The 27,237-nt window shown below is 37.2% G+C and overlaps 1 protein-coding gene across 3 annotated transcripts in view; it reads right to left on the reverse strand.

Annotated features, from left to right (window-relative positions):
• Nucleotides 1-6,001: 6,001 nt before the first annotated feature.
• Nucleotides 6,002-27,237, reverse strand: part of LOC138711193 (uncharacterized) — a 43,258-nt gene continuing 22,022 nt past the window's right edge. For 2 of the 3 annotated variants that reach the window (XM_069842559.1, XM_069842561.1), the window contains exons 8-12: nt 25,872-25,958; nt 21,351-21,478; nt 21,166-21,276; nt 15,663-18,518; nt 6,002-6,742 (exon numbers count right to left, since the gene is read on the reverse strand). In XM_069842559.1, coding sequence (XP_069698660.1) covers nt 6,483-6,742; nt 15,663-18,518; nt 21,166-21,276; nt 21,351-21,478; nt 25,872-25,958 — 3,442 coding nt within the window. In that variant the 3' untranslated portion in view covers nt 6,002-6,482. The remainder of the gene's footprint in view (nt 6,743-15,662; nt 18,519-21,165; nt 21,277-21,350; nt 21,479-25,871; nt 25,959-27,237) is intronic. The other variant, XM_069842560.1, reaches the window with a different exon arrangement.

Below are 27,237 nucleotides of genomic sequence, written 5' to 3' on the forward strand. Positions count from 1 at the left end.
AGGCCAACAGTACTATGGATCGTTCCCTACAAAATATGGCGGTCTATAGTACCACCAGCCTCCGCAAGGAGTGCTTATCAAAGGTACACTGCCTCTTTGAATAATAACACAGTCTACTATATACAGTCGCGAAGCTTGAGGTGATTTTTTGCAAATCTCGTGATAAAGCGCTCCAAGCGGTTAGCAACTAGAAGCAATAGACTGTCCACGGTCGACTTTGGACTGTGTCGTATTTCCATCGAGTGCTAGCTCGTTGCGTATTTCACATTGATGCTTGTGAAATGTTCGTTATTGGTTGTAATGAGAATGTTAATGGCTAAAATACAATAATTGGAATAATAATATTTTACTAGAGACGTAGAAAAATTAAGTTTGTTTTAATGAAATTTATTGATCACGTTTTATTTTCAATTCTGGTGGGATTATTATTGCTTAGGCCTACTTTTTTTTTTCAAAGGATGTTTTTAATTATAGCTGTTAATTTTGTTGTTATTTTTATTTGTTACTTTACTAGAGACGTAGAAAAAGTCTGTTACAATAAAATTTATTGATCACGTTTTATTTCCAATTCTGGTGTGATTATTATTGCTTAACTTCATCCCACTATGTTAACTACGTAAGCCTACACTACAAGTACCGGTACACGTAAGTTACTCCATTAATTCATATTTCCATTATTATTGCTGGAAAGGGAAATGCAAATTAATATTTATTGGTTTCATAGTTAATTATCGCTATAATCTTGAATGAGTGAAGCGATTATAGTAAATTTGAGTTCGTTTTGCACAAACAAAAATTATATTAACCTATTTCTTGCAGGTATCTTCGAGTTTATGGTGGAATTTAATATACTTCATTAAAATAATAAATTAACTTTATGCATTTAATATTTCAATAATGGAAGGAAGGTGTTAATTTTTCCAAAAGAACACTACAACGAAAGTGTAACATATTTTGTTGTCTGCTAGGAGAGAGATCTGCGATGATGAGGCGATAGTAGCGATCCTAGTGGTGGGCAACTACCCATGTTTGCATTTTTACTACATATTGAGCTTCGCGACTGTATATAGTAGACTGTGATCATAAGGTGTCCCGTAGTTTCCAATGAATACTTTATTTCATATTCTTGTATGATACACTTTCAATAATAATATTTCACAACAACATATTATTATTATTGTTATTATTATTATTATTATTATTATTATTATTATTATTATTATTATTATTATTATTATTATTATTATTAATTTGTATTAATTGTAGACTTGGGTCAGTGGAAGAGCAGGCCTTAACTCTGCCAGGTAAAATAAAATAAAATAATATTTTTCGGATACATCAATATTTAATTTAAACATTTCGCTATAGGTTTTGTAAAAAGCTGATTTATAAATGAAAGAGTAATAATTAAGACTTTTTTTTATTCTGAAAAAGCCTCTGCTCAGTTGCGAGACACGTGTGAGATCAATATTGGTTTCAAACTATATTAGAGTACACGATGTCTCCATCACGCGAAAAGAAGTGTAGCTAGCTGTGGCTCCTATTGTTTGTGATAACAATGTTAATCGTAAGTATCTTATCGTTTTAATAAATGTGGTGAGTTATGATCACGAGTAACTTTCTATTAGTGTCATTCTTTAATTATTATGTTGCATGCTAAGAGGTTATTTGTAGTTTTAATAATTTCAGTTTTCAAAAGTTCTCTGTGTTAATTCCAATTTCAAATGAATTTTTCTCAATAACTTAATAATTGGATTTTTTTTTTTAATTTTCGCCACTACCTTTCCTATATTTTACTCCTATTAGTTACATACGTCGTCTCTCTTGAAATCACCTGGTGAGCACTGAATTACATGATTTCATATTAGGTTAGATTAGCTGTAAGGTCATTAAATTTGTGACGAAGTCAAAAAATTATTTATTTTTCTTCTGCCGAATACATTCATCCGTCTTTAGGTGCTTTGCTTTGGTTGCATTGTAAGCTTGTCATTTAATATCTGGGCTATATTTAGTGAAAGTAATAAAAACATAGGCCTACAGCTGTTATAAAACGTAAAGTTTTGTGTGTATTTTACTTTTTACTTATTAACATAGTCTTAATATGTAACTCAATTCACAATAATACTAACTTCATCACAGTCTTTTCCTATAACATCCGAGCCACGCCCCTTTGTTTTGACTAACCAAAATATGGCGGACCAATGTTCAATTGTCATCAACTTTCAGAAGTCTTTAGCCTCTCTATAGTATCTAGCTCGTTGGTTCACGGCCTTCTGGATTATTTGAGACAAGTTACAGTTTAATCCTGAGAGGATAAAAAGATCTTAATCTTATATGTTGGTAGCTCCGTAATACGTTGTGATCAGCTGTTGTGCTTATCATTTGGTTTTTTTTTTCCAGCGTGAACTATGAAGAAAAGTTGTATTTTTTACTGTATTGCAAGGTATTATTTAGCTTAGGCCTGTCCAGACTTTGGGTCCCAGGCACGCTACTTAGCTGCGCCAGTGCGCTACAATCAGAGTAGTAGTGGGGACACCACAAACTAACCCTCCGAAAATGGTTAGACTGATTTGGCGATTTTTAAGGATATTTTGTAGCTCGCACGGACTCGTCACCTCAGGTTCCTGCAAAAGCAGACGCACTACGAGCATGTCAAGCTGTTAGGAGGGTGATTGCACACACAAATTGAACACTTCGTCGTAATGTCCATGTTTCTGCCCCATACAATGGCACGCTCCACACAAAGCACTTCACTAGTCTCATAGTCTTTTTCCAGAGGTCCGCAGAAGATGCTCCTTTTTCTATTAAAAGCTTCCTTGGCCATTGCTATCCTCCTTTTGACTTCCTTGCAGCAGTTCATGTTACTGCTTATAGTACACCCCAAATATTTGAAGTTGTCGACTTGCTCTACTGCCTTATTTAGAATTCGCAACATTACTTTACTTTTCTTCATATGATCATGGTCTTCGTCTTGTTGAGATTTATCTTCATCCCATACTGCTGACAGCTGTCGTTTATCTTCAGTAGCATATCCTTAGTATCCTCTCTTCTTCTGCTAATTGTTGAGATTTATCTTCATCCCATACTGCTGACAGCTGTCGTTTATCTTCAGTAGCATATCCTTAGTATCCTCTCTTCTTCTGCTAATTGTTGAGATTTATCTTCATCCCATACTGCTGACAGCTGTCGTTTATCTTCAGTAGCATATCCTTAGTATCCTCTCTTCTTCTGCTAATTGTTGAGATTTATCTTCATCCCATACTGCTGACAGCTGTCGTTTATCTTCAGTAGCATATCCTTAGTATCCTCTCTTCTTCTGCTAATTGTTGAGATTTATCTTCATCCCATACTGCTGACAGCTGTCGTTTATCTTCAGTAGCATATCCTTAGTATCCTCTCTTCTTCTGCTAACAATGCCATATCATCAGCAAATCTTATGCACTTTATTCTTCTTCCTCTTACTATCACTCCTCCCATGTTCTGAAAACAGTTCTTCACTAAATCCTCCAAGTAGACGTTGAACAGGGTAGGTGATAAAGGGCATCCTCGACATACTCCTCTTCCTATTTCACTTCCTTCTGACATTTCTTCTATCCTGACTTTGACCCGTTGTTTCGTATAAAGGTTACAACAGCTTCTCTCTTTCCAATTCACACCAATTTTCTTTAGAATCCCCAACAGTTTATTCCAATCCACTCTGTCAAAAGCCTTTTCTAAGTCCACTTCTTTATTCTTCTCGAGGTATCTTTTGCTGATTGTTCATAGCTGTCCAATTGCATCTCTCGTATCTTTTCCTTCCTGAAGCGAAATTGCTCTTCCATCTTAGAATATAAACGTTGATTCAGTATTCGCAGAGAATCTTCACTGAGTGCGATATCAGGCTGATAGTCCTGTTACATTGCTTGGTATTATATTTTTTCGGTATTGGCAGTAACACTGTTTCCATAAAATCTTCAGGCCATTTGCCTTACTCATATATTTCGTTGCATAATCATAGAATTCTCTTCTTGTCTTCACCCAAGCATTCACTACTTCAGTCGATCTGGTTGGCAAGTTGGTATAGCGCTGGCCTTCTATGCCCAAGGTTGCGGGTTCGATCCCGGGCTAGGTCGATGGCATTTAAGTGTGCTGAAATGCGACAGGCTCATGTCAGTAGATTTACTGGCATGTAAAAGAACTCCTGCGGGACAAAATTCCGGCACATCCGGCGACGCTGATATAACCTCTGCAGTTGTGAGCGTCGTTAAATAAAACATAACATTTAACATTCACTACTTCAATGGGGATTCCATCAACTCCTGCTGCCTTTCCAGTCTTCATTTCCCTGAATATTAGTAAGATTAGATAATTCATAAATATCTCCTTGCTAACCAGTACATTCTATGACAGCCTCTAGAATGACATCACTTGGAAAGGAACGTGGCTAACGAGAAAGACAGGCTTCGGCACGAATCGGAGTCACGTGGTTATCATGGTCTAGTCATGGCCATCTTGACAATCGCCTAATATAAATACATGTTCTGCATTCCAAAAAACAAAGGAATTCCTGTATTAAACTCCTGTTAAACGTGCATTTAAATATAAACTTATTCAATGTTGGCCATGTTAAGATTAGAGAGCGGAATTTTAGGCCCTAAAAAGTGGCATTTTAGGCGCTTAAAATAGGCTCTTAAAGTCCTTTATTTAGGCTCTATAAAATAAAAAGTAGGCTTTTTTTGTTAAAGAATGTCACTAATATAAGAGTGTTTTTCATTCACATTTCCGTAGTTATAGTCCCGTCACTCTAATTTCCGGCAGCCAATCGCGTTGCAGGTCGGCTACATTTAAACGTTTGCGTCTTTTGATTCGCTGAGGAAGACGTTATTCATTTCTTAAGGCTCGATAAATACTTAATATAATCGCCCGCCATTTTGGCTCTTTCGTTGGCGTTCGCAGAAAGCACATGAAGACGTTATTTGCCACTCAATTATTTGCTGAATTACAGTGCGTTTGATTTATTATCATAGGAGCTACGACATGATAATGTTTAACGGTGTGGCAAATAGATTCCTCGTATGGTAGCTCGGCAACGAAAGAACAAAAATGGCGAACGATACTACCTACCTAGACTTTATAGAGCCTTCACTTCCTAAGACATAAGCAAAAAGGAGGAGTCACGCCGGGAATAACAGTGTCGCAACTATAGCTTCACAGTAGATGATCAGCACCTGTTGTGGCTATTGTGTCACTTACTGCTGTACTTACAAATGGTGAGAAAAAAGGAAGGGGTTGTTATCTGTCTTGGAATGTAAGAGAATGCTTATTCGGGTACAACCCAGCGAGTTTGTGTTAAATTGCTGACAGACAGAGGAAGATATAATAATAATAATAATAATAATAATAATAATAATAATTTGTCCCGCAGGAGTTCTTTTACATGCCAGTAAATCTACTGACATGATCCTGTTGCATTTAAGCACACTTAAATGCCATTGACCTGGGCTGGGATCGAACCCGCAACCTCGAGCACAGAAGGCCAGCGGTATATCGACTATGCCAACTGAAAGTTGGAATTTTAGGATTGAAAGATTGTAATACTGAGAAGGGGGGGGCCTGAAGGTACTTCTCTGTTGTGTTGTTGACTGCTGCCCGTTATCTGTCTTTGAATGTAAGCAGTACAGGATATTAACAAAAACAGTAAATAGTTACGAAAAAGATGCAAAAATTAAAAAAAAAAAGAAAAGAGACTTAAAAATAGGTACTAACGTTGAAATAGGCATTTTTAGGTACTATAAAACTCCTTTATTTGTACCTATATTTCCATGAAAAATGTAAATATTAAATCTCGAGCCTGTATGTACCAAGGAAAAAAAAAAAAAAAGGTTTCTGCCTAAATTCCGCTCTCTAGTTATGACTAAGAATGTGACGTCACGCCGTAACCTGTCTTTCTCGTTAGCCATGGAAAGGAAGCACATCTGTAAAGTACAACAACCCATCCCACAGTATAATGAATTATATAATCTTATGGTAAATATATTTTAAATTATAATTCTTTCTGTAACATAGATTTTATCACTTCATAACATAATCTATTTGAAGATAAAAAATAAACAGTAAAATATCAAATATGATATCAGACTATATTTTTTCACTGAAATGTGTACTGTGGTAGACAATCATAAAACATCACAACACGTGCATTTAGATGGATAACAGTTGTTTACAATTATTATGTAAAATCCATTCAAGTTTGTATAATTTTCGATAATTTCCTGATATTCCCTTAATTTTACGAAAGGCAATTGGTAATCTTACACAATAGGTGTGAGCCATATTATTCAATGCAAAAGTGATTTCAAGACATGAAATTAAATTTATTTTTAATAAAGCTATGCTAATATTAGAACTTCAACAATACAGGTCATACAGGATAAGAAGTTAGAAGTAGCTAGTTCATTTATTTCTCTCTTTTTTTTTTTTGAATTACTGCTATTATGTGAAATCTAATTCAGTGTAGAACTAATATAATGGCACATCTTTCGACTCTGTGTTGCTTGTTTGTGGTGACGATCTACATATTCTTCCGAACGTGGTTCCATGTTGCGTTCCGCTGCACACATACGGCACCTGATTCGAGAGTGCTTGGTATCGGGGGCACTGTACTCGCTCTGCGTAACAGTTCGTGTGGAGGGCAGGGTTTTCACACTACTAGACCATGATGTGGAGGTCAGTGTCCTGCACGAAGCAGAATGATCTTTGAAACCTGCAACGGAAAGTGCAAAGAAACAGTTAAACATTCTAGTTCGTGGAATTGTTTGTTGAACACATGTCGGGTTGCGCAACTTCACCTTAACCCATGAAATATAGTAAATATTGTAACTATGCTGTTGTAAAATTGAAAATTAATATGTAATGTATTTATTATTATTATTATTATTATTATTATTATTATTATTATTATTATTATTGTCAGTTATCAATATCATCATTGCTATCTCTGTTTTCTTTCTTTTCGTTGTGTTAGCTCGATGAGAGCACTATAATGTACTTTTGACTCTGTTGACCCTCTATAGGGCTTTAACTTAATTTGTATCATTTTCATCAGTGTTTCTATTTCTTTTTTGTATTTATATGTGCTATCTGGTAGGATGGAAGAGAAGGCCTTATGGCCTTAATCCTGTCAGATTAAATAAATTATTATTATTATTATTATTATTATTATTATTATTATTAAAGTGTCAAAATCTACTTCTGAAAAAAAAAAAAAAAAAAACTAGCGTTATGAAAATGCAGGGGCAGTGAGTTATTAAGGGCTGAAGGGACTTAGCCTCACCAGATTTTTGTATATAAGAGTTTAGAATTTTCACATTATTTATACGAGGGGGATCCAGGAAATAACGACCGTTTTGTTGTAATAATTAAAAAAATATATATTTATTTGAAAAAACAAAGTCTGTTACATAACTGAAGCTTCCTTTCTTCTCTACATAATCACCACCTACATTTAAACATTTGTCGTATCTGTTCACTAGCTTTAGAATTCCCGTGTTATACTCCTCTGCCGCCAGTTCACTAAACCAGGTGTTCACTGTCTTCTTCAACTCTTCATCACTTCCAAAACGCGTACCACCCAGAAAGTCTTTCAGCTTAGTGAAAAGGTGAAAATCGCTAGGAGCAAGGTCTGGACTATAGGGCGGATGATCAAAGATTTCCCAACCGAATTGATCCAGCAATTCTCGAGTTGAAGCAGCAGTGTGCGGGCGGGCGTTGTCGTGAAGAAGCACAACTCCTCTCGAAAGCATTCCTTGCCTCTTGTTTTGGATGGCTCGCCGTAGTTTTCGTAAAGTCTCACAATAACGATTTGCATTGATCGTAGTGCCTTTTGGCATGAAATCCAGCAAAAGAACACCTTTGCGATCCCAAAAGACAGTAGCCATGACTTTTTGTGTTGAGAGAGTCTGTTTGAATTTTCTCGGTTTCTTGGGTGATGAGGGATGATGCCACTGACGTGATTGGCGCTTGGTCTCTGGGGTGTTGTGAGACACCCAGGTCTCATCACCAGTCACAATTTGATCAAGAAAGGCGTCTCCATCTGTGTGATATCGCATCAAGAATGTCAATGCTGAGGCCATTCTCTGAGTTTTGTGTTGGTCACTCAGTTGCCGTGGAACCCATCGTGCACAGATTTTGTGGTAGCCAAGATGTTGCGACACAATTTCACCAAGCAAAGAACGAGAAATGTCAGGAAAGGCAATATGCAATTCGTCGAGTGATGTGCGCCTGTCTTGCAAGATTCTGTCGTTCACTTTAGTCTTCAGGTCTTCTGTGATGAGTGATGGGCGTCCGGGTCGAGTTTCATCGTGAACATTTGTTCGCCCATTGTTGAACATTTCGCACCATTTTCTCACATTTCTTTCATTCATTGCAGTATCACCATACACTTCTTTCAATTGCCGGTAAATTTCTGCAGGTTTCAAACGTCGGGCATTCAAAAATCGAATCACACTCCTCACCTCACAGTCGGCGGGATTATCAATCACGTCGTTCATTTTGAAGTAACACAAATGCACAATGGCGACTTGTTGCAACCAGTACTCACAACATTATGAGAACACATGTTAAGGAAGCCAGTTGACCTTCAAACAAGGAAGGGGAGTCAGCTGCGCGGAGGGTATGCGCGAATGGTCGTTATTTCCTGGATCCCCCTCGTATTTCAGATAATTAATTTAAAGAGAGCAAATTTATATCTGAGTACCATTATGCTGAAGTAATTAATGATATGCGAAAATGAATGCAAGTGTGATGGTGTTACATGTTTTGTATGTTTATCCTGACATATGGGCTAATTCACTCATAGTCCTCACAGAGAGCAAGTTTCAAATATGTCTTAAAATGTCAAGCTAGGGGATAGTTTTGGCATGCCTGCAAGCAAGAAGAACAATGTACACGGAGCTGTAGCAGCGGGAGGTATAGTAATGTTATTGTAAACTCACTTATATTCTTCTAATCTCATGTAAAATCTAAGTAAAGATGAATTTTTTTGTCCTATAGAATATATCAGTTATGGTAACAATGGTTATTAGAGGAGAAAAATTCGCTCCAGAGCCGGGGATCGAACCCGGGTCCTTGGTTTTACGTACCAAGCACTCTAATCCCTGAGTTACGCATAAGTTTAATCCACAGTGCTGGATCAAATCCCCCTCCTCTAGTGTTTTTCCCTTTGTGGCCTTACTCCATGTTCGACATATATGTTGACATATTAACACAGTCTACTATATACAGTCGCGAAGCTTGAGGTGATTTTTTGCAAATCTCGTGATAAAGCGCTCCAAGCGGTTAGCAACTAGAAACAATAGACTGTCCACGGTCGACTTTGGACTGTGTCGTATTTCCATCGAGTGCTAGCTCGTTGCGTATTTCACATTGATGCTTGTGAAATGTTCGTTATTGGTTGTAATGAAAATGTTAATGGCTGAAATATAATAATTGGAATAGTAATATTTTACTAGAGACGTAGAAAAATTAAGTTTGTTTTAATGAAATTTATTGATCACGTTTTATTTTCAATTCTGGTGGGATTATTATTGCTTAGACCTACTTTTTTTTTCAAAGGATATGTTTTTAATTATAGCTGTTAATTTTGTTGTTATTTTTATTTGTTACTTTACTAGAGACGTAGAAAAAGTCTGTTACAATAAAATTTATTGATCACGTTTTATTTCCAATTCTGGTGTGATTATTATTGCTTAACCTCATCCCACTTTGTTAACTACGTAAGCCTACACTACAAGTACCGGTACACGTAAGTTACTCCATTAATTCATATTTCCATTATTATTGTTGTAAAGGGAAATGCAAATTAATATTTATTGGTTTCATAGTTAATTATCGCTATAATCTTGAATGAGTGAAGCGATTATAGTAAATTTCAGTTCGTTTTGCACAAACAAAAATAATATTAACCTATTTCTTGCAGGTATCTTCGAGTTTATGATGGAATTTAATATACTTCATTAAAATAATAAATTAACTTTATGCATTTAATATTTCAATAATGGAAGGAAGGTGTTAATTTTTCCAAAAGAACACAACGAAAGTGTAACATATTTTGTCGTCTACTAGGAGAGAGATCTGCGATGATGAGGTGATAGTAGCGATCCTAGTGATGGGCAACTACCCATGTTCGCATTTTTACTACATATTGAGCTTCGCGACTGTATATAGTAGACTGTGATATTATATTAAGTCAACTGCCATTATACAAGGAGTGCACTCAATTGAGTGACTTGATGGCTGGGATTCCACAATATATTATGCACTGTTGGGCGAAGAATCTAAGTAAAGATTAATTCTTTTCGTTCTACAGAATATATATGTTATGATAACAATGGTTATTAGAGGAGAAAAATTTGCTCCAGTACCAGAGATCGAATCCGGGTCCTTGTTTTTTTTTTTTATTAGGTTATTTTACGACGCTTTATCAACAGCTTAGGTTATTTAGCGTCTGAATGAGGTGAAGGTGATAATGGTGGTGAAATGAGTCCGGGGTACAACACCGAAAGTTACCCAGCATTTGCTCATATTGGGTTGAGGAAAAACCCCGGAAAAAACCTCAACCAGGTAACTTGCCCCGACCGGGAATCGAACCCGGGCCACCTGGTTTCACGGTTAGACTCGCTAACCGTTACTCCACAGGTGTGGACCTGGGTCCTTGGTTCTACATACCAAGCGCTTTAATCACTGAGTTACACCAAAGTTCAATCCACAGCACTGGATCGAATCCCCGTCCTCTGGTGTTTTTCCCTTTGTGGTCTTACTCCATGTTCAACATATATGTTGACATAATATATAAATGGCAGTTGACTTAATATATGCGTTAAAAATGGACAAAACATAGTGCATTTATGCTGACAAATTTTTAAAAATATCCTCAAAAATTATATAACTACATATGCTACAAATATGCACTAAATATATGTGGTTTCTAGACCTGTTCACATTGAATGTTCCTCCTTAAATGTCTTCCTGGTGGATGTAATTTGATTTGCTGCATACAAGTGATTTTCTCCAAGTTTTCAGTATTAAACAGGGGCGGCTTTTATTAAGGGGCACATGGGCACGTGCCCTCCCAGTGATTTTTATTATCGTATTATGACTATATTATAATACAATTTAATTGCATTATGAAATAATACCTTAAAGAGTTTCACATTTTCATTGCTACTAATGTTTTCAGAATCTGTAGTAGTCTACGAAACCCAAGTTTTCTGAACAGGTAATAAAATGGGCTCTCTCTTCTCGTGCCCAGCGATGGACGAGGAAGGGGTGGGGGTGCGAGTTGTAAGAAGGTGGAGCTCTTTGCCTCAGACCGTGTGCTTTGGGCACTGTATTTGCCGTGCCCACCAAGTCTCTTTGGTTTAGGAACAGTCCAATTAGCTGCGTGCCATTTTTAGGGGTGTTGATACTTGCTGTATAGCAGACGACATTTTACAGCTAAACTTGACATGAAAAACGTTAAATGTAAGTTTACTAATTTAGAAGCTCGACTCATTGTATAAATCACGTGTATATATATATATATATATTCATTTGTCACAGTTATGTTGTTAATGCTCCCTGTAAACTTTTATGCTTCCATCGTATCCAAAAAAGAAAGTTTACATTACAATACATGAAGTTGGCAGTTCTCAAAAAGCTTTGTCAGTGACAGAGAATCTTGGCGGGCGTTTTGCTGCCTTCAGTGCACACTACAGTTTTCAACTGAGTTTCCCCAAATCTAGTGCTGCGGTAGTAAGAAGGCAGGCAGTTGCGTGATCTGTGAGTACGAACGAGTGAGAATCAGCGCATTTCTGTGAATTACACTTAGAATTCCATTTAACTTGCCTCTGGGCGTAGCAGTGCTCTCAATTGAGAGAAAGATGGCACATTCTATTCCGAACTTCAACAATAGAGTTATAGAGGTTTTTGCTCGCAGAAAGAACCGAAAAATGGAGCTCATCTACAAAAATTAGAAAGGTTAGTGCACATAAATTGGTTTGATATGTTTTTAAATTTCAGGGTTCATCATTAAGGTTGTGCCCCACTTGACAGAATGGCCTTCGGCCGCCACTGGTATTAAATATGTTAGGTTTATCGTTTAGTATGAGTTTGTATACCTCTCAACATACAGATGTGTTTGGTAAGCACCAACAAGTTTTGGAGGAATTTCCTATGGAAGTTCTACACTGTCACTTTACAGACATTTGATTACAAAGTGTAACATTTTAAAATAAGGATTTATTTGTAAAATACTGCAGTTTTTCACTAAATATTTCTGCATATTTTACAGCGCCAAACTTAAGTTCTTTGCACCTTCTCAAGGAATGATATCACCTGAAGTTGTCACATACTCTGAAGAAGAGATTCATTAGGGATTAGAAGATCTGCAAAACCATATCCTATTTTTTTTACTTTATTATTTAATGATGCTGTATCAGCTACTAGCTTATTTAGCGTCATTGGAATTGGTGACAGTGAGATGATATTGGGCAAAGTGATGCCGAGGATTAGATTACCTGACATTTCGGAAAAATCTTGGAAAACCCCAACCAAGTAGTCAGCCCAAGCAGGGATTGAACCCGCACCCGAGCGCAACTCCGGATCGACAGGCAAGCACCTTAACCAATTGAGCTACACCATTGGCTACCATATTCATATTCATACCATCATAAAGAATAATGTTATTATGCTTTAAAACTTTTCGTATGCGTACATGCATAATGCATGCCAAAATCATAAAACATTCAATACCATAAATATGTAATTATATACATCATAAAACTTGACATATGGAAGGAGGTGAATTTAAAACATATTCCGGACTTTTTCCCCCATATCATACTTAAAAGCAGACAATATGCATTTGCATATAAATTTCCAATGTCTAGGTTAGAGCATTGGTCCCTACAGGAATGTGTTATTGCAGCAGAAAAGTTTATTAGAACAAACTCAGCTACACAGCGGGAGTTTCGGAAAAATTATAACAAATAAAATGCACCTTCTAAGAACACTTTCTTACTGCAGGTACCGAAATGGTATAGACAGAGTCAAAGCCTCCTAGCTGGAGACATGCAAAAAGTCTACCGTGTGCAATGGAAGCCTTTAATAGGAAAAGAAGCATTTCCTTTGGCAAAAAACTAAGAAAGAGATTAGTGAAGTGCTTTGTGTGGCATTGTATGGGGCAGAAATGTGGACATTACAATGAAGTGAAGAGAAACGATTGGAAGAATTTCAAATGTAGATATGGAGAAGGATGGAACATGTGAAATGGACGGAAAGAATAAGAAATGAGGCAATATTGAAAGGAATGGGTGAAGAAAGAATAATGCTGAAACTGATCAGAAAGAGAAAAAGGAACTGGCAGGCTTACTGGCCAAGAAGAAACTTCGTGATGAAGGATGCACTGGAAGGAATGGTGAATGGGAGAAAAGTTTGGGCAAAAGCTATCAGATGATAGACAACATTAAGATAAATGAATCATATGTGGAGACTAAGAGGAAAGTGGAAAATAGAGATGACTAGAGAATGTTGGGATTGCAGTGAAAGACCTATCCCTGGGCAGAAAACTATGAATGAATATGTAAATTTTAATTAATGTCAACAGAGGCGTGAAACCTTAATACCATTAGTTTTATTCTATTGAAATATAATGTAGGCTACAAAAATGCAACTCGAGATATTTTTCTCTATATGGTGAAAAAATCTGAAAATCACAAACACTCCTGACACAAAACTAGTTTTCAACAAATGAAAAATAACGTGACAGCATAAAATAAGCTTCATAAGCAAAATACAGATAACTATCAACTTATAATCAACCACACTTAAGACAGAGGGTCGAATAGCTGTGATAAACCAATATAGTCTAGACTTAATAGTGTGCAAAAATCTTACATCATCTTAAGGCTCATTCACAATGAAAATTAAACATAACCGTAACATAAAAACAAAAGTTCGCGTCCAGGCTACCAAATGGGATCATTCACAATGATTCACATAAGCATTGACATAAACATTACCGTAAGATGTTAACATGAAAGTTTGCAAACTCCAAACTTTCATGCTTACGCTTATGTGATTTGCAAACAGAACACAATCGTGGAGTGCTTAAGTATACAACAGGATGAGGAAATGGCGTTAGTGTTATGTTTCCATGGTTACCAAGTATGTTTGCTGTTATGTTTATGTTCCCATCGTGAATGATGGTATGACTTCTTGATTTTACCGTAATGTTTACATTCTTGTTGTTGTTGTTTTCTAATGCCAGGCGTCCACATCTGTGGAGTAACGGTCAGCGCGTCTGGCTGCGAAACCAGGTGGCCCGGGTTCGAATCCCGGTCGGGGCAAGTTACCTGGTTGAGGTTTTTTCCGGGGTTTTCCCTCAACCCAATACGAGCAAATGCTGGGTAACTTTCGGTGCTGAACCCCGGACTCATTTCACCGGCATTATCACCTTCATTTCATTCAGACGCTAAATAACCTAGATGTTGATACAGCGTCGTAAAATAACCCAATAAAATAAAAAAAAAATTCTAATGCCAGGCATTTGACAATGAAGTCATTTGACTGAAAAATGGCAAGTTGTAGCCGATTTAAGTGAACACCATATTTTAACATTTTGGTGGCTACTTCATTCACACACAACCCCCAGAATGTCTGGAGGACCACACCTGCTGTTGGTCGATGAGTCCATTGGATCTAGCTGGGAGATCTTGTTGATCACCAGCTTTCCCTCCTTAAGCCACTGGAGGACGATTTTAGTGCCATAGCAGGTCAGCACTAGGAACAGAAAAGTAGAAGAGGAGGAAGGAAAGGGAAATGAACCCCTAGGCCTCGAATGCTCTAATGCCGTCGGGGTCGAAGAAAGTACATTCTTAAGTTAACGCTTACGTTATGTTTGCTTTTCATTGTGAATGAGCCTTTAGATTGAAGTCATTCTTTTGGAAAACGAAAATTTATGAGATAGCAGATCAAACCTGATAAATCAAAATACTACTCGAAAAATTTTAAAAACGTCCAAATGAAATTCATCATGATCCTTGTATATATGTCGTGAAAAAATATTCGGACATCTCGTATTAAAACCATCTTTCCAGTAAACGAATATTTACATGGCAGTAGGCCAAACTTGGTAAATATATTACTCGAAAAAATTCTCAAAACAGACAAAATTCCTTTCGACACATGACGAAAAATTCTAACCTAATAAACTTCTTAGACTCTAGTCACTTTTTCAACAAATGAAAAACAACATGACAGCAGAGAAATCCAATAAATTAATACACCTTTCGAAAAACTCTGAAGCTATAAAAAATAAATTTGATACAATCCTGCTATCTTCAGCTAGACGAATATTAAGAATCACAAACATCTCTTGATGCCACTGTTTAAAAAAAATTACAAAATAACAAATAAAAAAATATAATATGGCAGCAACCCAAGCATAATAAACACGTTAAAAAATTCTGAAGACAAATTAAACTCGATGTTCTGAAAGATCATATGTAGGCTACATTCTGTGTTTGTAATATTCACTACATTGAATGCTAGATGTTTCGTGTGATAACACACTGAAAGACTACTTAGTACGTTTTTCCTACTGAAAAATCATGCATATATATATATAAATAATCAAAATACATCACCATTCTTTGCTATGTGTTTGAGTTCAGAATCTCTATCTGAGACTTCTTGTAAGAGGTCCTCATTCATCAAGGCCATCAAATATTTCAAATCTGATTCACTACTGTCTTCCTCTTGTATACTACAATGTGACAGTCTGCGCTCTGGAATATGACGACCCTTTGCTGAAGTACCACTGGTTCTGTACTGACTTCCACATGACGCATCTCTTTTGCTAGTACCTTCTTCTTCTTGTCTACTACAATGTGACAGTCTGTGCTCTGGAATATGATGACCCTTTGCTGAAGTACCATTGGTACTGTACTGACTTCCACATAGCACATCTCTTTTGCTAGTTCCTTCTTCTTGTGTACTACAATGTGACAGTCTGTGCTCTGGAATATGATGCCCAATTGCTGAAGTACCATTGCTACTGTACTGACTTCCACATAGCACATCTCTTTTACTAGTTCCTTCTTCTTGTCTACTACAATGTGACAGTCTGTGCTCTGGAATATGATGACCCTTTGCTGAAGTACCATTGGTACTGTACTGACTTCCACATAGCACATCTCTTTTGCTAGTTCCTTCTTCTTGTCTACTACAATGTGACAATCTGTGCTCTGGAATATGATGACCCTTTGCTGAAGTACCATTGGTACTGTACTGACTTCCACATAGCACATCTCTTTTGCTAGTTCCTTCTTCTTGTGTACTACAATGTGACAGTCTGTGCTCTGAAATATGATGACCCTTTGCTGAAGTACCATTGGTACTGTACTGACTTCCACATAGCACATCTCTTTTACTAGTACCTTCTTCTTCTGTACTACAATGTGACAGTCTGCGCTCTGGAATATGATGACCCTTTGCTGAAGTACCATTGGTACTGTACTGACTTCCACATAGCACATCTCTTTTACTAGTACCTTCTTCTTCTGTACTACAATGTGACAGTCTGCGCTCTGGAATATGATGACCCTTTGCTGAAGTACCATTGGTACTGTACTGACTTCCACATAGCACATCTCTTTTGCTAGTTCCTTCTTCTTGTGTACTACAATGTGACAGTCTGTGCTCTGGAATATGATGCCCATTTGCTGAAGTACCACTGCTTCTGTACTGACTTCCACATAGCACATCTCTTTTACTAGTTCCTTCTTCTTGTGTACTACAATGTGACAGTCTGTGCTCTGGAATATGATGCCCATTTGCTGAAGTACCACTGCTTCTGTACTGACTTCCACATAGCACATCTCTTTTGCTGGATCCTTCTTCTTGTGTACTACAATGTGACAGTCTGTGCTCTGGAATATGATGCCCATTTGCTGAAGTACCACTGCTTTTGTACTGACTTCCACATAGCACATCTCTTTTACTAGTACCTTCTTCTTCTTGTCTACTACAATGTGACAGTCTGTGCTCTGGAATATGATGACCCTTTGCTGAAGTACCACTGCTTTTGTACTGACTTCCACATAGCACATCTCTTTTACTAGTTCCTTCTTCTTGTGTACTACAATGTGACAGTCTGTGCTCTGGAATATGATGCCCATTTGCTGAAGTACCACTGCTTTTGTACTGACTTCCACATAGCACATCTCTTTTACTAGTACCTTCTTCTTCTTGTCTACTACAATGTGACAGTCTGTGCTCTGGAATATGATGACCCTTTGCTGAAGTACCACTGCTTTTGTACTGACTTCCACATAGCACATCTCTTTTACTAGTACCTTCTTCTTGTGTACTACAATGTGACAGTCTGTGCTCTGGAATATGATGACCCTTTGCTGAAGTACCATTGGTACTGTACTGACTTCCACATAGCACATCTCTTTTACTAGTACCTTCTTCTTGTGTACTACAATGTGACAGTCTGTGCTCTGGAATATGATGACCCTTTGCTGAAGTACCACTGCTTTTGTACTGATTTCCACGTGGCACATCTCTTTTACTAGTACCTTCTTCTTGTGTACTACAATGTGACAGTCTGTGCTCTGGAATATGACGACCCTTTGCTGAAGTAGCACTGCTACTGTACTGACTTCTACGTGGCACATCTCTTTCGCTAGTTCCTTCCACTCGTGTACTACAATAAGAGAGTTCGTGCTCTGGAATATGACGATCCTTTCCTGAAGTGCCATTGCTACTGTGCTGACTCCCATCTGTTCTGCAACTCCTTTCTTGGTCATCCTTCAGATTGACGCAACTTCTATTACTGTTTGGCACAACTTTTAATCTGTCCGTTATGTAAGAAAGACTACTAGTGTCCTGTTTATCACTACATTGTTTTTTCGAATTTTCACTAAAAAGTTTGCCATTATCTGAAGAAGGCTTGTCACCCTGTTCTGTTTGCCTACCATTAGATCTCTGTTCTAAAATTCCAGAGTTGTAATCACTATCAGACAATGACACCTGCGGACAATGACTGTTGTCTGATTCACAGCTCGCCTCTGAGTATTCTGCCCTCATTACCGCGTCAGGAGAACTGGGTTCACATTGTTGTAATCTTTCTTGTATGCTTGTTGGCTTGTTTCGTGTCGCATTGATAGCTGCACTATTTTCAGTAGCAGTGTTACCATCCTTCTCTTTGTCTTCATTCTGCTTTTGTCTCTTAACACTGTCAGTGAAATATGGACACACTTTAAGCTGCTGGCTTCGCTCGTCAGAGACTGGTGTGACCTCGACCACTGATTGTTTCTGCGAGAAGAGCTTCTTGCGTTTGGTGGTGCGGATACGAGTCTGGGGAGGCGCAGATTCATAGGAAGAGCTAGAAACTGTACTGCTCTTGAAGCAACATGTGCACTCATTTGCACACATCTTTGACAATGGCTCTTTCAACTTAGAGGATCTTCTCTTCTTGTTTTTCAGCTTGGAACCTGGAAACAGAAAACCCAGACAAATCAGAGGTTGGCACTAGAATTTGTCAATTGAAAGACTTTTTTTATGTAGAACTTCTTCTTGAAGGTGAAGGGGGTACATAGTTTGTTAAGAAGCGATATCTGCTCTCTATCCAACTATAAGTGGAGTAAGCATTTAAAATGTTGTATTTTTTTTGGGAGATCTGAAATTACTATTATTATTATTATTACACCAAGATAATATATTATTGATATCTACTTGTAAATATGCAATCAGTGTTACTAGGTATCCCGATTCCCCTGGTGAAATCCTTAATCCTGATTATAGCCAGTCAGGATTCCTAAAAATTCCGATTTTACAGATATTAGAGCATATTTAAAGAAATTTACCTGTATTTCCAATTCTCTAATATTTTGATTTATACATTGACTCAAGTAGTATCACTGTAAAAGAGGTAATTCAGCTGATGGTCATAAGGCAATGCTACTTGCAAGACGATGCTTCCCAAAGTTCTATTACAGTGTTGGCTAATTTGTTTCAATATCTAGTCGCTGTTCTTGCAGTTAGTAAACGGTGCATATTTTAAATTCGTTCAGCGGCAAAAAAAGATAGCACCTTTGACATCGTATTTTACACTAATGACAAGCATTATATATTACTTGTGTTTTATAGTTTAGTGAATTATTTAAACATGCCCTTATCCGACAGTGAAACTACTGCAGTTCCAGTTCCAAAAAAAAAAAAAGTTGCTAAGAAAATTTAACAGTGAATGGTTAAACATATTCGTGGTTAATAAAATGAAAAGACGATCATTGAGCTTACTGTACTGTGTGCCCTTCGTATTTTAGTATTTCTCATGGAAACGAAAATGACATTAAAAAGCATGCTAACACTTTAACATAAAAGTTCAATTCTACAGTCAGCTGTTTTGTCTTTCATAGTAATACAGAGCTATGGTTGTGAAACTTTAACTCTCATTTTGACAGAGGAACAGAGGTTAAGGATGTTCGAGAATAAGGTGTTTACGAAAATATTTGGGGCTAAGAGGGATGAAGTTACAGGAGAATGGAGAAAGCTACATAACGAAAAACTGCACGCATTGTATTCTTCACCTAACATAATTAGGAACATTAAATCCAGACGTTTGAGATGGGTAGGGCATGTAGCACGTATGGTGAATCTACAAATGCATATAGAGTGTTAGTTGGAAGACCTTGGGGAGGCCAAGACGTAGATGGGAGGATAATATTAAAATGGATTTGTGGGAGGTGGGATATGATGGTGGGACTGAATTAATCTTGCTCAGAATAGGGACTGGTAACGGGCTTATGTGAGAGTGGCAATGAACCTCGGGGTTCTTTAAAAGCCATTTATAAGTAAGTAGTACAGACAAAGAAAAGGTGATAGTTGCTGAAGCGTCATTTGTGTATCATGTAGTTCAGCATAGTCGTAGTTATGTGTCCCCAGACTGTTTAGCAATTCATTCCTGCAGTTAATTTCAGATTCGAAAATTTGTAAGAAATACTGATGTGGACGCAGAAAGGCAACAAAAATGAAGAAAGAGAAAATCTTGGAAATGTTTTAAGTTAGTTCCTGATATCCCAATTTCGCTTGGAGGAAACTTGGCAACCCTACATATCCTTAATACAAGCTATTGTTTAAAATAATTTTAAATCATCAGCGAGCAATAAGCATTTAGAACAGGCCTGCACAAGGTTTGCGCTCTCCGAGCCGGCTTACAGCTCATGAGCGGAATGCAGATATTAGCTGTGCTCTGTATAAGGGTGAACTGGAAGAAGGGGTGATCTCGTACAAAATATACACAAAAGGAAGTATTATTATGAGTGTTTATGAAATGAATTCCCGTTCAGTGTTTGCAAAACTATCTTGGACTATTATTAATTAATAAAAAAATATTTATTTTACAGAAGTACCTAATAGAAATTCTATAGCTACTTAAATGTGCAATATCATTTTGTTACGTTTTTATTTATCTATCATTTTGTTATATTTTTATTTATCAGTACATCAAAACGAGGTTTTATGCTGTTGGCAGCTGAAAGGAACAGTAGCCTACTGATCGTAATGAAACATCAGTTACAGATGTTCGATGTCTGCCTTTATTAAAGTTGATTATAGAAAACAGTTGCTCACAAATATAAATGTTGAGCCAAACATAGCAATCATTTTCACAGCCAGCCTGTGTAGTCGTGGACATTATTGCTAATGTTTAGTCCTGTACAACTCAACAAGGCTAGTAGTATTATTCAAACGATCTTTAGCTCTTAGGTCACATTGAAGATCAGTAAGTTCGAGCTGTAAATCGTTAAATGTTACGTACCGTCTTTTAGATTCCTCCATACTGTACTGTAGCAGTAGGTAAGCAACGTGAAACAATTACTGAGAATAGGCCTACACACTGCACTCCACTAGATAACTGAGTGGTTGTTTCCCCTCTCCTCTACCTATAGCACGTCTATGTCATTCTGACGTATCTTCCTCTCCGTTTCGGCAAGCTGTAAACACCGCTCTCCCGCTGCGAAGAAGCGCGGGCACTCGTTGAGCGCTGTTTGTGCAGGTATGATTTAGAATGAGATTCATGCTTCCAGATCTAGTGTCACTAGTAGATACTGAATACTGCAGCAGCCAACAATTCCGACCCACCTGTTGCTGTGCTGTGCATCATTTTCTGCACTGTTTCAGGTGGCAGATACCTGTCCAACTTGTTGACTAAGACTTTTCGGTATCTCTCTTTCATGGAATGCCAAGTACGACCTGAAAAGTAAAATACTGTGAGAAATGTATTGCTAGTAAGTGAGCACATTAATATATCGTACAGAGTCACTTACCAGGGACAGCCTGCTTGCGTTCCATCAGCTTCCACAATTGCACACCTCCCACTTCTTGGTACCGTTTATTGCGTGCAACAAAATTGAGAAGAGCCTTGTCCTCGTCTTCTGTATAATAGTTTCTGTTCCTGAAAGATGAATAAACAATGTATTCATTTCTGTAAGTGTTGTTGTTGTTTTCTAATGCCAGGTGTTTGACAATAAAGTCATTTGACCTCTTGCACTCCAATACTTTTCAAAGATATTATCATGGCCAGCCACTGAAGCACAGATTTTGAGGTGTTCCGAATCCATTTCTTGGTTTGAGTTGCACAATGGGCAGTTAGGGGACTGATATATTCCAATTCTATGCAGGTGTTTAGCCAAACAATCATGGCCTGTTGCCAATCTAAATGCAGCTGCAGACGATTTTCGTGGTAAATCTAACTGTGGATTTTGATGCAGAGAGTTCCATTTTTTTCCCTTGGGATTGTGTTATCAAATTTTGTTTGTTGAAGTCTAAGTATGTAGATTTAATAAATCTCTTCACAGAGTAATACGTACATTTAGTAACAGGTCTGTAAGTAGCAGTGCTGCCCTTCTTTGCTAAAGCATCCGCATTCTCGTTTCCCAGGATTCCACAATGGGATGGTATCCATTGGAATACAATTCTTTTATTGAGTGATATTAATTGAGAGAGCATTTTAGTTATTTCTGCTGTTTAAGATGAAGGTGTGTGTTTAGAGACTATTGATAGAATAGCTGCTTTGGAGTCTGACAATATAACTGCATTCCTAAATTTATTGATGTGGCATAGAAGATTCCTGAGACATTCACTTATTGCAATGATTTCACCATTGCAATAAGTGAATGTAATTGCAATGGTGAAATCATTGCAATAAGTGAATGTCTCAGGAATCTTTCTGTAAGTGTAAAAGAGTACATACGGGCTGTTCCGTATGAAATCGATCAGTAAAAAACCTCGCATTTTTTTAATACTCCAATTTATTCCCTACTTATACAAGGTGCTGAGGGGAGTGCATCTGCAAAAATATACTATCGAAAGTCAAACGGTTTTCATATTGTTGAGCGACAAATTTAGCGTATTTTATAAAAACAAGCCTCTTTCAGCGCTCAGAACTCTGGAACCATTTACTGCAGAACATTGAACGAGAGCTTATTTTGAAGCTGACATTTAGTAGGTTATGTTAAGAAGCAATCCTTATTTTTATTGTACACAGAGAGACAGATAATCTGATTTTACTTGCTTTTAGGCTTTTTGACAATTTGTAAAAATGTAAAACAATATTGAGAAAAAACCTTGCATTATTAAGAGGGATTTGGCATTGTTTGCTTAGTGGCTTGGCAATAAGTTTCGAGGGTATTAAATAGATTATTTTCACACGTCTAGACTTGAACGGCGCAGTACCGCAAGCACTGGCCGAGAGCTGAAGATAAGCGAGCATTGGGCGTCATTTTACTCCTGTGTTTATGAAAACCTGTGATAAAGCTAGCACAGCCATGACTGCTAGACGACACATCACATGTTTATGTCTACTGGCCTTGGTTCCCTTGGCTAGCTCCCGCCTCACAGTCAGCTGGTTAGTTCACGCGTGTACTATTTATTTGCTTTATTTGATATTTTCAATACTTTCTTATCAACGTCCTACCAGTAAAAATATCTGTTTATTTGTACTTTCAATGCGGAATCTAACCATATATTTTAAAAATATTTTTTCGTGGCCAAAGGTGTCTTAATGAAGAAAAATCTAAATTTCTCCATTTCTATAAAAAGTAAGAAAAACTGTTTACATGTCAATATAAACTTTAACTTCTCAGCATCAAAATAAACCATGATTTTGATCATTGGGTGAAAGGGTTTCGGAGTCACAACAGTTTAAAGTTGCTAATTTTATGAAAATACGATAAATTTAAATATTATTAATTTAAACACTATTTCAAACTTTGCACAAAGCATTATATCAAAGTTGTCTACAGACAGAAAGAGTTTTATTGTATTTAAAAAATTGCAAGGTCAATTTTCTCTATATTTCGGTCGATTTGAGATGGAATAGCCCATACAGTAAACCCTCCATATAACACTCCCAATTATAATGCTATCCTGATCTTTAACACTAATTTTTTTCTGGTCAATTGACCCACTCCATAAGGAATGTTAAAATACCCCGCATATAACACTCCTGTTCTTAATGTTTTCCTGTTTATTACAACCTTTCTTCCAGTCCTGGGCAAATGTTACCACATAATATGCGGGTCACTTATGGCAACTATTTTTTTCAGCAATCTATCACTTTTTACTTTTACCAAGTTAAATGTTACATTTTGAAAATGTTATGTCAGGAACAATGCTAAAAGGCCACCAACTTTAAGAAATCTTTTTGGCAACAGACGAGGCTGTTTCATGTATTTTTTCTTGCTCAACTAAAGGATGACAGCAGCCAAAAATAGTGTCACACTAATTGTCTTAAATCTGAGGAAAAATTACTAATTTGTGTATGCGTTTTTTAAATTAATAAAAAGGTAAAGGTATCCCCGTAACATGCCATGAAGGCACTTGGGGGGCATGGAAGTAGAGCCCCATGCTTTCCATGACCTCGGCACTAGAATGAGGTGGTGTGGTCGGCACCACGCTCTGACCGCCTTTTACCCACGGTACTCAATTTTATAGGAGGCTGAGTGAACACCCATTAATATTCTAGTAAAATTCTATTTAATTTGCATCATTCCTAGTTGAATTGACTCATTGATACTAAACATGAAAAAAATCCAACCGCTTAGAAAATACTGAGTACGACAGCATGCCAGAAACCAGTTTTTCAGGATCATGGATGCTAGCATGTATTTCTGTATAAATCTCGAAATTAAAATACTGCAACACAATACCTTCTCATTCTGTTTTATGTATTTACTTATGCCTTTTAGAAAACCTGGAGGTTCATTGCCAAACTCACATAAGCCAGCCATGGGTCCCTATCTTGAGCAAGATTAATCCAGTCCCTACCATCATATCCCACCTCCCTCAAATTAATTTTAATATTATCCTCCCATCTACGTTTTGGCCTCCCCAAAGGTCTTTTTCCCTCTGGCCTTGTAACTAACATTCTAGATATATGCATTTCTGGATTCACCCGTACACCTAACTCAAACGTCTGGATTTAATGTTGCTAATTATGTCAAGTGAAGAATACAATGCGTGCAGTTCTGCATTGTGTAACTTTCTCCATTCTTCTGTAACTTCATACCCATTTCAAACGTCTGGATTTAATGTTCCTAATTATGCCAGGTGAAGAATACAATGCGTGCAGTTCTGTGTTGTGTAACTTTCTCCATTCTTCTGTAACTTCATACCCATTTCAAACATCTGGATTTAATGTTCCTAATTACGTCAGGTGAAGAATACAATGCGTGCAGTTCTGCATTGTGTAACTTTCTCCATTCTCCTGTAACTTCATCCCCATCTCAAACGTCTGGATTTAATGTTCCTAATTATGCCAGGTGAAGAATACAATGCGTGCAATTCTGTGTTGTGTAACTTTCTCCATTCTTCTGTAACTTCATAACCATTTCAAACGTCTAGATTTAATGTTCCTAATTATGTCAGGTGAAGAATACAATGCGTGCAGTTCTGCATTGTGTAACTTTCTCCATTCTCCTGTAACTTCATCCCCATCTCAAACGTCTGGATTTAATGTTCCTAATTATGCCAGGTGAAGAATACAATGCGTGCAATTCTGTGTTGTGTAACTTTCTCCATTCTTCTGTAACTTCATAACCATTTCAAACGTCTAGATTTAATGTTCCTAATTATGCCAGGTGAAGAATACAATGCGTGCAGTTCTGTGTTGTGTAACTTTCTCCATTCTCCTGTAACTTCATACTCATCTCAAACGTCTGGATTTAATGTTCCTAATTATGTCAGGTGAAGAATACAATGCGTGCAGTCCTGTGTTGTGTAACTTTCTCCATTCTCCTGTAACTTCATACCCATCTCAAACGTCTGGATTTAATGTTCCTAATTATGTCAGGTGAAGAATACAATGCGTGCAGTTCTGTGTTGTGTAACTTTCTCCATTCTCCTGTAACTTCATACTCATCTCAAACGTCTGGATTTAATGTTCCTAATTATGTCAGGTGAAGAATACAATGCGTGCAGTCCTGTGTTGTGTAACTTTCTCCATTCTCCTGTAACTTCATACCCATCTCAAACGTCTGGATTTAATGTTCCTAATTATGTCAGGTGAAGAATACAATGCGTGCAGTTCTGTGTTGTGTAACTTTCTCCATTCTCCTGTAACTTCATACCCATCTCAAACGTCTGGATTTAATGTTCCTAATTATGTCAGGTGAAGAATACAATGCGTGCAGTCCTGTGTTGTGTAACTTTGTCCATTCTCCTGTAACTTCATCCCTTTTTTTAAATATCAGCAATAAAAAGTATATGTCAAATACTGTGTGTACAGGAGATAAATTGGTATAACTTAACCTGTTCTTATTAAGCAATTTTAATTAGAGGATACTGACCTAGCTTGCATACTGTCAGACTCTTGGGACTGCTTTCTCTTTGAATTCTCTTTTTGATGCTCCTCCATTAATGTGTGTTTCCGAATGCTAGAATGAAACAGAATTACGATAGGTCATTATTTGTAGTCTATCATTTAGACTTAATACTTCATTTGAACATGCATGCATGTAAAATATTGTGAGAGATAACTTGGCATGTTTAAATAACAATACTTCTTGAAGGTACTTCAATTGTTCCTAGGATATGTAGAAATTTTTGGTCCTAATTTTATACACACAGTGGTCGAAATTGATGGCAAGAAAGCTAGTACAAAAGTCATTAGGAGTAACTACTGAAGCTTTCCTGGCAACGTGATAATTCGAAATTTTCTCGGGCTTCCAGCCAGGTCATAAGTTGGTGATCCAGCGACGTTTTGAGGATGTTCATCTTCCTCATCAAGATGAACATCCTCGAAACGTTGGTGGATCACCAACTTATGACCTGGCTGGAAGCCCGAGAAAATTTCGAGTCATTAGGAGTGTTTTGCAATGTCACTATAATTTTCATAGTTTTTCAAACTAATTCCCACCACACGATACATTTCTCCATTCTTCTAAACAAGTCACTAAATCAACTCCGCCATTTATCTTCTAGCAGTTTTGCATACTTCTCTTCCCATACTGCCAGAAGCTCATCTGCTCTAAAATGTTGTGTTGTTCACTACAGTGTATGTATTATGTGTAATTTTTCCTGAATAAAACAGAAACTGTCTGCTACTGTTCAAAACGGAAACAATATTTTGGACACACACTATATTTTGTAACTATATTTTGAAACAGCGTGTAATTTCAAGGAATATACGAAATATGTAGGTCACTAAGATAAAAACAAGTTTTCTTTCCAAAATTCTAGAGGGTACGAGGATGTGTTGGCCTGTCGGTCATAAATTTTATTACCCTGTTGACTAGGCAGACGAGTCCCTTCAGAGATTTTCAATGCTTCACACCCGTATACTGTCGTAGGTAAACAGAGAGCAAGCGTAGTGATTTCCAGGTAAAAAAAAAAAGTTGCATAAAATGTGGCATTAACATTAAGTGATGAAGTAAAAGTTATCGAGATAAAGGAAAATTAGAAACAAAGTCTATGTGAAATAATATTGAAGTACAGTTGTGGAAAACTCAGGTGTGACACTTTAAAAAATAAAGCTCATAATGAGTGAGTGGTGTGCGGCCAATATTGGTGACACAAAAGGAACCAGAAAGCAACTGTTTATGTGAAAATAAATGTACTGTTGTGGGATTGGGTTCTTCATGACCTTTCAAAGAACAAGCCAATTTCTGGATCTGTTCTGCAAAGCAAGCTATTGAACTGGGAAAGAAATTAAAT

The sequence above is a fragment of the Periplaneta americana genome, chromosome 12, assembly GCF_040183065.1.
Source record: "Periplaneta americana isolate PAMFEO1 chromosome 12, P.americana_PAMFEO1_priV1, whole genome shotgun sequence".
Lineage (NCBI taxonomy): Eukaryota > Metazoa > Arthropoda > Insecta > Blattodea > Blattidae > Periplaneta > Periplaneta americana.